The 13,432-nt window shown below is 42.6% G+C and overlaps 1 protein-coding gene across 2 annotated transcripts in view; it reads left to right on the top strand.

Moving 5' to 3' along the window:
* Positions 1 to 13,432, top strand: part of SPMIP2 (sperm microtubule inner protein 2) — a 105,998-nt gene that overhangs the window by 76,578 nt on the left and 15,988 nt on the right. For both annotated transcript variants that reach the window (XM_073605887.1, XM_073605878.1), the window contains one exon: positions 5,614 to 5,672. In XM_073605887.1, coding sequence (XP_073461988.1) covers positions 5,614 to 5,672 — 59 coding nt within the window. The remainder of the gene's footprint in view (positions 1 to 5,613; positions 5,673 to 13,432) is intronic.

Genomic DNA, 13,432 nt, shown 5'->3' with positions numbered 1-13,432 from the left:
AGCAACTTGTGGCAGGTGACGTGGCAAGTGGACAATCCACAACTTGTGGCAGGTGACGTGGCAAGTGGACTATCCACATCTTGTGGCAGGTAATGTGGCAAGTGGACAATCCGCAATGTGTGGCAGGTGACGTGGCAAGTGATAATCTGCAACGTGTGACAATCTGCATCTGGTGGCAGGCGATGGTGGCAAGTGACACACTCGGGGATCCCACTGATTCTGCATTATGGTGAGTTGAACTATTTCATGTTCTATAACAATGTAATAATAGAAATAATGTGTTTCAATCATCCTGACACTATAATAACCATGGTGCCATGATAAATTGCCCCCAAAAAAAGTAATTTCTGGTAGTGCCCCTGCCGAGACTAGAATCTGGATCCGCCGCTGGGTGAGGGTGGGCCCATACAACATTTTGCTATGGGGCCCTATGATTTCTAGTTACGCCCCTGCTCCGGAGAGTGGCGTAGGGTCAGATCTGCTTGAGCTTTCCTTAGAGTAGCGCATGCCTGGCAATATTGCTCTAAAATGTGTTTTTTATATTGGGTAGTATAAGAGATAATTACACCCCGTAGAACAGCTTCGCCTGTTTCCCAAAATAGGTTGGGGTTGGATACATGTTCAGCATTAGTGAGTACCTAGCTATTCCATGCCTTGTTAATTGCCTGCCGGAAATCCTCATTGTCTGCTAAATACGATGAGAATCGCCATGGGGGGGGTATTGTGGAGTTTGAAATCGTCCAACACTACCACTATAGGACTGTGATCGGAAATTGCTTCTTCCGAAATTGCGGAATGCTGTACCTTCGGAATTAGGGCAGAGGAGCAAAAGAAATAGTCTATGCGTGATAGAATATCATGAGGTGAAGAATAGAAAGTGTATTCCCTATCGGTAGGGTGGGTTAGACGCCAAATATCTGACAGATGTAATAGGGACATTGTAGTGGCTAGTAATGTAGTGGGCTGTTGGGTGGGTGATGAGGGGGTGCCTAATAATGGGCGTAGTGACGATTTATCCTCAAATTTGTTCATAACACTGTTAAAATCCCCACCCACTAGGTGAAGTGTGTCTGAGGAGCGAAGTACCCGCGAGGAGAGGTCTTGGAAAAATGCAGTTCCCGGGGAGTTGACCACATATATGTTAGAAATGGCTAGATCTTTTGAGGCAATAGTTAAATGGATCGTTAGTTTGCGGCCTTCTTGGTCTTTGGCAGATTTTTGTGTAGAAGGATGATCACCCCTGCTTTGCGCCTTGATGCTGGGGAGCCAAGGACCTCACCCACCCATAGTTTCTTGAGGCGTTGGAAATCTTGCTCACTTAGATGGGTCTCCTGAAGGAGGGCGATGTCTGCATGCATGCGTTTTAAATTACGTAGAATTTTCATCCGCTTGTTTGGTGACCGGAGCCCCTTAGCATTCCATGACACTATCCGCATGATGGATACCGAGACAATATAAAGATTATTCGGGGGGGTACTGTCACCCTACAAGCGGGGAAAGGAAAGGAAAAAAAAAAAAAGAAAGAGAGGGAGAGCAGGTGAACCTTCCCTCAAGTTGTAGTTAACCCTTGGTCAGTAGGGAGTTGATGGGTAGGGAGTGGATAGTTCACCCTAGCTCACTTAGTTTGAGGACAACAGAATTTGGGAATTATACTGCGTGAGCAGAAAGGGGGGATAAGACAGTTAAGTGCTAACCAGGGGTATACAGAAAAAAAAAATAACAACCGACTGCAACTATTGATTTCACTTTTTTTGCGTGAGAAAAAGAAATCACAAGACGTACACAGGAGAATCTAGCTTCCATGCCCCGTCAGATGGGTTTTGGTGTCACGCCAATATAGGGCTTGCTCTCAAAACAGACAGAGTAATCTAGAGAGAAACCAAGGCATGATGGTAATTTTAGCCCACGCCCTGGAGTTCCCACCCGATCTGCATCTAGGTAGGGAAGCCAACACCTCCTGAGTACTAATACAAACATGGTACAAAATTTCAAACATAACTCCCCAGCTCGTAAACCTACAGGGAGGAGAGAATATCAAGTAAACAAATATATTAACACCATGAAAGTAATGGGCACAATCCTGTCCCATGCGGCATAAAGTGGGGCAGTTCCTAGGTCAACGCATACCTGACCTTTCAGGGAAAGATGCATAGTGGCCACGTTTAGATGGATATTTAACCGGGCTGCTTTGGTACTTGGATGAATTCGGAGCCGAAGAAGAAGGAGCAGAGGGGGTGTCGTCCATAATACTGGTGGAAGCCATGTCCCCCACCAGCAGAGATTCACCACATTGCTGGGCGTCTGCTGGCGATGAGAAGGACATCTGGTCGCCTTGAGGAGATTGCAGGCGCAGAACAGCTGGGTATGCCAGGGAAAATTTTAGATTGTGCTGGTGTAACTGAGTGCAAATAGGAGCAAAGGATTTTCGTTGTTTAGAGACCTTCACTGAGTAATCAGCAAATAGTAATAGCTTGTGGCCATCTATGGAAAGACCCTTTGCTTTGTGGTAGTACTGTAGAAGAGTATGTTTTTCTGCATAGTTCAAATATCGTACAATTACCGGTTGCGGCTTGGGCTGCTGGTCTTGCTGAGGGCCTATGCGGTGCGCTCCTTCCACTACGCAGGTGTAACGAAGACCCAGAGCTTCAGGTATGCGATGGCTGTACAGCTCCATCAGGCAGGTCGTCTTGTAGGACTCAGGAAGGCCTATGATACGCAGGTTGTTCCTGCGGGACCGGTTCTCGAGGTCCTCGAGCTTGTCCATCAGAAACTGAGGTACTCCTGCATGTGTGGATATAGATGCCGTCACCTGATGTAGACATTTCTCCACTGAGGCTATACGCTGCTCTGCCTCCTGCAGCCTATGCGTCTGGCTATGAATGTCCTGTCTCAGCTGCTCCATGCCATTCTGAATAGCCTTGTCAATTGCCTCTGTTATCATGGGGGTGAGGAGCTGAGCTACCCCTAACGCTATCTTGGCATGTGTCGCCTCTGTGTCATCAGGGAGATGCAGAGCCTGTGAGGAGGGAGGCGGGGCTGAGATATTCTTGGTCGGGATAGCGGCTGCCATCTTAGCCGCTGCAGCTGCTTCTGGCTCGGATGGGCTGCAAGGAGCCTGTGTAAGGCGGGGAGCAGAACGCTCCACAAAACGGTCCATTCACCCCTCCGGATTGTAGCAGTGTCTGCCACTCGCTGAAGCTATAGCTGTGGCGCGGTGAATACGGGCAGGTGAGCTGGGGGGTGCGGGAGCTGAGATAGTTCACTCCATGCTCACACGGACCGGAAGTCGAAATATTGTTTTTAAATAGGAATTCCGACTTCTTATCTGTTGGATCCTTCAGCATTTAAGCATTGTCTACAGGACAAGTCAAGTTTTTGTTCACAGAGGATATAGCAGCATCAATTGCTGGAATCCCCCATTTCTTATTAAATTCTTCCTCTATAGGATAAAGTGTTAAACAGTTTTTCCTCCAAAAAAGTTTTCATCTGGGTGCTCCCACTCAGAATACGTAAGCTTTTTCAGTAATGAATGAATAGGAAAAGCATGAATAGCTTGGACTAAAGTGGACTAAAGTTCCACTTTAAGGTGAAGCGGAAAGCCCGTAAAGTACCCCAGCAGGATAATTTGGAGAACTGAGGTTTTGTGTTTCTGGGTGAAAAGATGGCTGTGCCTAGAACCGGAGTCATTGGAAGTCAAGGTGTGGAAGGGTTTTGCTGCTACTTGTATTTTCCTGTACTAGTGACACCTCTTTCTCTAATCTCTTGTCTGGTTGTGACATTACAAGGAAGTGAGAGGAGATCTACCCATTGGGGTCTAAGAAAGCTACAGAAGTTTTAGCCGTAGTTTTGACTGGAGATGAGCTTTCATCTTCTTTCTTTGTATCCCACCTATAAACTTAGGTTTTATGTTACAGTGTTGCCAACAGTACAGTACCACCTATTCCTGGAGCTGCATCTGATCACACACTTTAAGAATGACATTTGGGACTAGAAGGAGGAAAGTTCTTCAAGAGATGGTGAAACTATATGGAGGCCACATTCACTCAACAAACAATGCAAGATATAATACAACCATTCCGTTTTACAGATTGGTACCTAAAGACAGATCTTACCAATTCATTTGGCAACCTCAAAATATCTCACGCTTCTGACCCCTCTACTTTCTGGCCGCCATAGGACAAACCCAAGCTCACGATGCTCTTTGACTTCCACGATTCTCTTCTATTTAACCTCAGTATCATCATTTGGTTTCACTGTTTTAACCAGATCAATTTATCTGTTCACTAGTTAGTTATGTCCAAATGTTGCTTCCGCTCCTGAAGATACAAAGATGTAAGGTACAGCCTCACAGGCATCATACTGCTTAATACCACTGTTACAATGGTAAATGTGAATTACTGATCCCCCTCCCCCCCCCCACCTGTGTTTAGGTATAAAATTATCTTACTGATTAGAGAATATACATGTACATGCTTTATAGCTATTGTGTACTCTGTTTTATACTATTGTATTGTGTAAAACCTAATAAATATTTTTCAAAAAAAAAAAGAAGGAGGGAAGTTCTAATTATCACAGCACTCTTATGGTTTGGATATTAGTGGAAGTATTAAAAACAATAAGAACTTTTAATTCAACCTTGGTTTTGCACATGCAGAGAGCCAAGCGCCAGGTTTACATTATCGGCGGCCCTACCAATTGCTGACTTTTACCTTTGCTTTGCTGTCATGCCATTTGGTTATTGGAAGTGAAAAACAAAAAATCTGTCTAAGCTCCAAGTTGTAACTTGGAACTTACACAAGGATGTACGATTTCTCAGCCATCATATGACAAATACTGGGTGCCTGAGCAACCAATCACCGAGCACCAGTGCTGCATGTTGGAAAATGGGGATTGAGTCCTGTGCTCCCTTAGACAGCCCACACAAAAGTCTTTTTTTTCTGCGTTCAATCATTGGGTTGAATGATAAACAAAAATGACCCAATCCTCCCCATTAAACTATTGTATTCTGATGGCGGGGAGGCTTCCCTGCCATCAGAATACACTGATCAGTGCTGCTGGCTATACCTGGCTCGATCAGGAAAACCCTGAAAGGGTGGTTGTACAGAAGTCGATCGGAAGTTCAACTTCTGTACAACCAGCCTGTTCATACATGGATTGAGATTCAGCCGGTCCCTTCTGAATCGGCCAAATTTTGATCCATGTATGGCCAGCTTTATATCTGGAAGTACCTAATATGTCACCTTACTTCCCTATGCTCAGCAAGCATTGTGTTGGGGTTGATAATTAAATGAGACCTGTGAACATCTATAGCCAAGGTAGTCTCCACATGATCACTGCCCAATCCTAACTTTGCAGGTAGGATCAGATGTTGTGCCCCACATGTCAATGGGCACAATTAGCCATTGAAAGGAATTTTATTTGATGGATATCTAAACACATGTGCTGTAATCTGTGTTAGTCAAACACTGTAATACTTATGTACTTATTTTTTTCCTACTGCTGTAAGGGCAGCATGGAATGGTAAAGTAAAACATATCGAGTTCGGTTTTTTTAGGACAATGTACAGTATGGATTACTAACTGCTTACCTGTGGCTGTCATTCTTGTTCCTTAGGAGGGAGAATTTCGCAGAGCTTGTGAAGATAAAGTAACTCACAGATATCAAAATCCCTGGTAAGTCCTACTTGACTAAAGAGAATAAAAGTATTATGAAAATAGGCAGCTGTCTCCAGAGTACTTTCTATCCTCGGGAGCTACACTATGCTTGTAAGAATAAAAAGAAAAAAGGAATAAAATACCAACCTATTTTCAGTTTCTGTTCTGCAACTTTTCTTATTTTGTTCCAAATACCTATCTTAAAGCACATCTAAAGCCCAAACTTTTTCATTTTAGATAAAGTAGGGAAGCGTTAAAACCAGGTTTTTTATTCTTGTTTTTCCATCTGTGTTTCTTTAAGGAGTTTTCCATTAACTTCTTGTCCTGTAAACTCAACAGGAAGTAAGAAGATATCTTGCCAATGCGTGGGATATCCCTTCTTAGACATTTGTCACAGATGGGTTACAGGTTACAAGTGGACCCATTGAAAGTTTTCTCCTCTATTACTGTTCTGAAGGTCACTCAAAATTTTTGATTTACCATATAGACTTGTGCACAACGGAAAAATTCGTTTAGTTTCGGTTCCTTGCCATTAGTAAAATACATTTTCGTTCTGTTATATTCGTTATGTTACGTTAATTCATTTTATTCATTATTTCTGTAGAGTGTCGATATTCGTTATATTGAATCTCGAATCATGTCGAATTCATTCGTTATATCCGCTATAATTTCTTTCGTATTAGTTGAAATTCGATATTTATGTATGTATATATATTCGTGATAATGATTCTTAGTTTGGAAAGTCGTTTGTTTATTGAATCTATGAACACACGCAATGACAATATCTCTTCTCCTCTGCTCAAATACAATACAACATCCTTCCCACTCAGTTCTCAGGAATGCACATTGCCAGTAATCCAACCTCCAGCACAAAATTAATCAGCCGATTGTAATATTTACTTTGAGTCGACCTTTTGTTTCATTAGATCGTTAACAAATTACCGAATCATTTTGAATTCATTCGTTATATTCGCTATAATTTCTTTTGTATCTGAGAGATGCAAAATTTGTCCGAATTACATTTCGTTACGAAACGAATTGCACATGTCTAGTACCATAGCTTCTACGACTGAAACACAATCCATAGTGGAGGAGGTATACCTTTCATTCATCTGCCCTTCCTGCATTCATAGATTTGTGTTTCATTCATAGAAGCCCCAGAATGCTGGGTTTTCTTACTGTTAGTCATTAATGTTGCAGTAGGGATATAAAAGACTAGGAAGGTGAAGTCTGGCTAGTTTATAGGAAAAGCTAGACTGCAGCCAGGGGAAATGTAGCCTACAGAGAATCATGGATTCTTTCCCTGGAGACTTGGTGCTTGGTTGTTTGAACAAGGCAACATTCTTGCAGTCATGTTCGTCTGTATCTTCTCTTTTGGAAGAGTCTGAAGCGGATTGTTTGCCTGGGAAGGCTTGGAGACTGCTCGGTATAGAGTTTATTGACCACAGGCTTAAAGGGGTTGTAAACCCTCGCTGCTTTTCACCTTAATGCATTCTATGCATTACCGACCATACCGAGCATTTGCCCAAGTACTTGTACTCGGGCAAATACTCCTGATGCTTCCCCGATACCTTGAGAGGCAGCAGTGATCGGCACGTGGGGGAGTTACAAGCTTCTCCCCCCCCCACTTTCAGCTGCTTTAGTGAAATCTATATAGCAGTGATCGGTGCTTGTAACTCCCCCACACGCGATCACCACTGACTGTCACCACATCCTCCATGCCCCCTCCGTTCCGCTGTCCCCCTCCGTTCAGCTGCCCCCCTCCGCTGTCCCCCTTCGTTCAGCTGTCCCCCTCCGCTGTCCCTCTCTGTTCAGCTGTCCCTCTCCGTACCGTTGTCCCCCTCTGTTGTGCTGTCTCTCTCCATGTCCTCCTTCCTTTGTGTATGGACAGAATCAGCTGACTCTGTCCATTCACATAACTGAAACATTGTAATCTCCTGTGATTACGATGTCTCAGTTTATGAATGGAGAGGAGCCGCTGTCTTCTCTCCATTCATTTTCAGTGCAGCTGAGGCTGCAGATAAAGGGACTGGGAAATCTCTATCCTCGGCCTCTTTCTCCGTCTCAAGGGGGAGATATCAGGGGTCTGTTAAGACCCCTGATATCTCACCAAAGCCCCCCAACAGGGCTGATTAAAAAAAAAAAAAAACACAAAGTATTGCAATAAATAATAATAAAAAAAAAATTATTGTAAAAAATAACAAAAATTTAAATAAAAAAAACACACAGACAGCGTCCACCCCCTCCCTCCCTAAAAAAAAAAAAGAAAAAAGAAAAAAAGCATTGTAAAAAAAACAAAAAAAAAAAAATTGTACACTGCCACGTGACATTAAAAATAAAAGTATCGGTAATCGGTATCGGCGAGTACTTGAAAAAAAGTATCGGTACTTGTACTCAGTCTTAAAAAAATGGTATCGGGACATCCCTAGTGTCTATGGATGCAAATGCTGGACTCGGTAGTTCGCCCGCAAGGTAACCCCCTTGGTAGAGCGCTTCTCCTAGGGGGTTATCTGATGTGGGGAGGAGCCACGAGAGCCACCGGGGGACCCCAGAAGACGAGGTTCGGGGCCACTCTGTGCAAAAGGAGCTGCACAGTGGAGGTAAATATGATATGTTTGTTATTTACAAAAAAAAAACGAACCCTTACAATCACTTTAACCTCAGAAGATTTAGCTGCTAAATGACCGGGCCATTTTTTGCGATTCGGCACTGCGTCACTTTAACTGACAATTTCGTGGTCGTGCGACGCTGCACCCAAACAAAATTGACGTTTTTTTTTCCCACAAATAGAGCTTTCTTTTGATGGTATTTGATCATCTCTGTGTTTTTTATTTTTTGCGCTATAAACGAAAAAAGAGCGATAATTTTGAAAAAAAAAATATTTTTTATTTTTTGCTATAATAAATATCCCCATTTTTTTAAAAAAAAGCTAATGTTTTCTCAGTTTAGGCCTATATTTATTCTTCTACATATTTTTGGTAAAAAAAAAAAACCCAAAAATCACAATAAGCGTATATTGATTGGTTTGCGCAAAAGTTATAGCATCTAAAAAATAGGGGATAGATTTATAGCATTTTTTTTCTTTTTTCTTTTTTTACTAGTAATGGCGGCGATCTGCGATTTTTATTGGGACTATGACATTATGGCGGACACATTTGGACACTTTTGACACATTTTTGGGACCATTGGCATTTAAACAGCGATCAGTGCTATAAAAATGCACTGATTACTGTGTAAATGTCACTGGCAGGGAAGGGGTTAACACTAGGGGGCGATGAAGGGGTTAACTGTGTTCCCTAGGTGTGTTTCTAACTGTAGGGGAGGGGACTGACCTAGAGGAAATGACAGATCGTGGTTCCTAGCTATTAGGAACTCACGATCTGTCTCTCCTCACAGAACAGAATAGGGTTTGTGTGTTTACACACACGTCCCTGTTCTGCCTCTCGTGCCCGCGATCGCTCGTGGCTGGCGGTCATCGCGACCGTCGGCCATGAGCATCGGCACCCCCGCAGTGCAGCGGGCACGTGCACACGCGCCTGCTATCCCACTTAGAGGAGCTGACGTATAGCTACAACGGCTCGCGGGATCGTGCCGACCTGCCACAGTATAATGACGGCGGCTGACCGGTGAGGGGTTAATGAATGTGACAACCTGTTAGGTGTCGTCATCTTTATCCTTGGTTGCTTGAACAAGGCAGCATTCTTGCAGTCATGTTCATCTGTATCTTCTCTTTAGAAGAGTCTTTAGAGGACTGCTCAGTAACCCTTTTCACAGGGTGAGTGGATACACTCGTTTAGAGTGTATGGCCCACATACAGGGCTTGCCTGCTTAGGCATGAGTGGCCAAATTTAGGCGGCGCATGATGCCTGCCATTCTGGAGGGACTCAATGGCAAGAGCCCCTAGTTCGCTTCCCATACAGCCTGAAAGAAAAACTCTTATCTGAACGGTGCCCCGTACCTTCCTTGCAAAGATTCGCCATTAGGATGAGGTGACACTCATGGATTTGCAGCAAACTGGCAGCAAGAAATATTGTACAAGGAGGTAACAGTACACAGTTTTACTGCTTGCTGCACAAGTAAAAATCAATTCCTGACAAGCAGGAATACTGAGCAGATCTAAAGAAGAATGCTACCCAAGTCATCTGGTAATGTAAGATAACTAAAATGTTTAAAAGTTACCCATCTACTTCAAATTACAGCCCTGCAGACTAAAAAAGCAGTACAAAAACAAATTTGATGCAAAAGGAATTAGTGTGCTTGGAAATAACCCTAGAATGGGGTTAACTACTGCTAAGGAAGGCTAATACTGCAGCTTACCAGACCAGAGCTCAGACATACTCCAGGTGATTTGTTCATCAAAACTCCGTCATGCCAGAAGCAGGACAATGAAAAAGGTTTTGTTCAGGACAGAAACAAAAGGGTAGGACTCTGTAACAGATTATGATAATATTTTGCAATGTACACAGATCACCCAAGGGAATAGTAAATATCACCATTGCACATTTTAACCTCAATAGCCCAAAAGCAGGTGCCTTATACAACCCCAGGCTGCTATGGAGTTCAAAAAGCATCCCAGCTGCCATATGGGGATCCATTCAATATAGAGAAACATCACTGAATGAAGGAAGATGCAGCATGCATCACGGAGACAAAACGGCAATAAAATCAGACAGAGTTACATACCAGATAGTTGCAGCCATGGTGTCACCTCTAGGAACAGCATTTAGCGGGGGCATCAATCCCAATGCCAGCCATAACATCCACACAAGAAGCCTATTTAAGGGCCCATAGAGTGGGGTCTGCATCTGGGGAGCAATAGGTGGACGGCCACAAGTTTATTGCAGCTGGTAAGGGGTGCTGCTTGGTCCTATTAGGTAAGGAGGAAAAGAAAGGAACGCTGGCCTGAGCGCGGGAGTCAAATTTACGCGTTACGTCCTGCAGGTGGGGGTATGGGCGCAGCATACCCAGTAGTAGGCTGACATGGAGCTGTGAGGAAAAACTGTTAACAAAATAATAATAAAGAAAAAAAGCAAGATCAGTGTTAGATCTAGGTTACTGTTAGTGCCAGTGTTAGGGTTATGCTCAGTGTCAGCATCACTGTCAGTGCCAGTATAGAAAAAAAAGGTCTGTGTGTTTTAGGTAAGATTTAAAAAAAAAAAAAAACATCAACTAATGCACACAGGCCGTATGTGGTATCCTTATGCACATCAGTAGTGGGAGAATTTATTTTGGGCAATGGCAAGAAATACTGTATACAGTTACAGTTTAAGAAATAGTATTTTTTAAAATTATTTTGAGCCTTTTGATAAAAAAATAAAATCAGGAGCTATCCATAAGCATTTAACTTCAACATAAAAGCCTAATTAGTCCTGAAAAAAATAAGGTATAATTCACCTGGATACACTAAGAAGTTGCAAAAATATGTACAGTTTTACTAACACATGTCAAAACTGGATTCAGGCAACAAGGTTGGTTTTACCTTCATCATTAAGGGATTAAATAATACAAGTTAATGTTTACTAAATTAGTAACCATTCAGTTTTGGTGGAGAGTATTGTTTCATCAATAACTGTTGAGAAAATCAGCATTCATGGCATTCCTGCCTCTTACACATTACCCTGCATTGTGTTCTCTGAGCCAGATAATGGGTCGTAGGGTATAAAATATTAACACAAGCAGTCAGGGTTGCAAAAATTTAAAGATTTGAAGTATGTGTAGGCAACATAACTCAATCAAGACAATCTGTGGTTTGTTCTGTTATATATATATATCCACTTTCCGCCCGGCCTATAGCAGATTGATGGCCAGGAAGTGGTTCTGTTATCCTGACTGGGCCTCATATGATGTCCAGCTTGATAACATGCCAACGCGCGTCCGCGGGTGCACAAAGCAAGGTCCATAAAGCCATGGATGAGCAAGTTTGGGGTGGAGGAACTTGACTGGCCTGCACAAAGTCCTGACCTCAACCTGATAGAACACCTTTGGGATGAATTAGAGCGGAGACTGTGAGCCAGGCCTTCTCGTCCAACATCAGTGCCTGATCTCACAAATGCGCTTCTGGAAGAATGGTCAAACATTCTCATAGACACACTCCTAAACCTTGTGGACAGCCTTCCCAGAAGAGTTAAAGCTGCAGAGGGTGGGCCAACTCAATATTGAACCCTACGGACTAAGACTAGGATGCCGTTAAAGTTCGCATGCGTATAAAGGCAGGTGTCCCAATACTTTTGACAACATAGTGTGTGTATATACTGTATATTGGATAAATCTATTCTTTTGACCATCCCACGCACATCCCTCCAACTCATACCATTATGCATTTTTTTTCTCCTTACCTTGTGAAGTCAGATTTCCCCCCTTAGGTCCCCAATCGAGGTCCCCCCATGCTGTTGCTTCTGGGTGGGGGGGGACTGTAGATTAAGGGCTGTTATGCTCCCCCCTCCTCTGAGATCAACGGCCCCCTGCCACCCCATGTGATGATTTCGTCCACTTCTGGATCCTGAGAGGAAAATCTGACTTCACAAGGTAAGGAGAAAAAAAAATGCATAGTGGCATGAGTTAGGGGGAAGATGGAGAGGGTGAATCTTCCTAACTGGGCATAGACAGCAGTGAAAACCAAATAGTTGTTTTAATTCATCTCCAAAGCTAAATGAAAAAAAAAGGTTTGCCTTTATACTTTTAGGTAAGTAAAAAAGGCATTTAGATTAGATTTTTTTTTTTAAATCCAGCCATTAGGTAGAGGGGTTGACGTTTAAGATTATGCAGGAGTGGGACTTTAATTGAAATAATCAGAGTGTGTAATATATAGCTGTAATGTCTTCTAAGCTCTCATGCACAATAACAGTTTAGCTAAGATTGAAAACCAAGAGTTACATTCTTTCCATTGAACTGGTAGTGTTGAAACAGAAATTGATGACTAAGGTTCTGTAAAATTATGCAAACATATCAGAGAGATTAGTTTGCAGAATGGTTTTTGACTTCAGCCTCCTAGTGACTGGAAACACAAAGAATGCTCTTGTGTGCAAGAAAAATATTTATGTTTAATTTGACTTGTCTGTGTGGATGAGCGACCAGATGGGATCTATTAGGAAAGTGCCTATGATGTCACTGTAAGGAAAACGAGCAGTCTAGGCCATGTTAGGCCTTTAGTGCCATCTGCTGTAAGAACAGGAGAGTTACATGAGGATATGAGGCAAACATAATTCATTCCAAAAGTTTGTAATACTGCGTAGTAGAGCTGCACGATTAATCGTCAGTAAATCGTGATCTTGGTTCAACCCCCCCCTCACGATCTTAATACGGCATTTCCACTATTCATTCATGCAAGAAGTGCAGAGCCGTTCTCTACTCACTCACAGCTGTCAAAAAACAAAACAAAACAACTATCCAGCAAATGTTGATCAACATTGCTAAGCGCAGAGAGATAAAAGGAAGCTTGCAATATTTCGCTCTTTTAGATCGAAGGCATGAACTTCGGTCTGTAAATGAGGTCAGTTTAACCACTTAAAGACTAAGCCTTTTTCTGACACTTGTTGCTTACAAGTTAAAATCAGTATTTTCTGCTAGAAAATTACTTAGAACCCCCAAACATTATATTATATATATTTAGCAGAGACCCTAGAGAATAAAATGGTCATTGTTGCAAAATTTTATGTCACACTGTATTTGCGCAGCGGTCTTTTAAACGCAATTTTTTTGGGAAAAATACACTTGAATGGAGTAAAACAAAACTAAACCGTAAAGTTAGCCCAATTTTTTTGTATAATGTGAAAGATGAT

Source organism: Aquarana catesbeiana, linkage group LG01 (genome assembly GCF_042186555.1).
Source record: "Aquarana catesbeiana isolate 2022-GZ linkage group LG01, ASM4218655v1, whole genome shotgun sequence".
Classification (NCBI taxonomy): Eukaryota; Metazoa; Chordata; class Amphibia; order Anura; family Ranidae; genus Aquarana; species Aquarana catesbeiana.
Note: the sequence above shows the minus strand (reverse complement) of the source record. Positions and strands in the feature narration are given on the sequence as shown.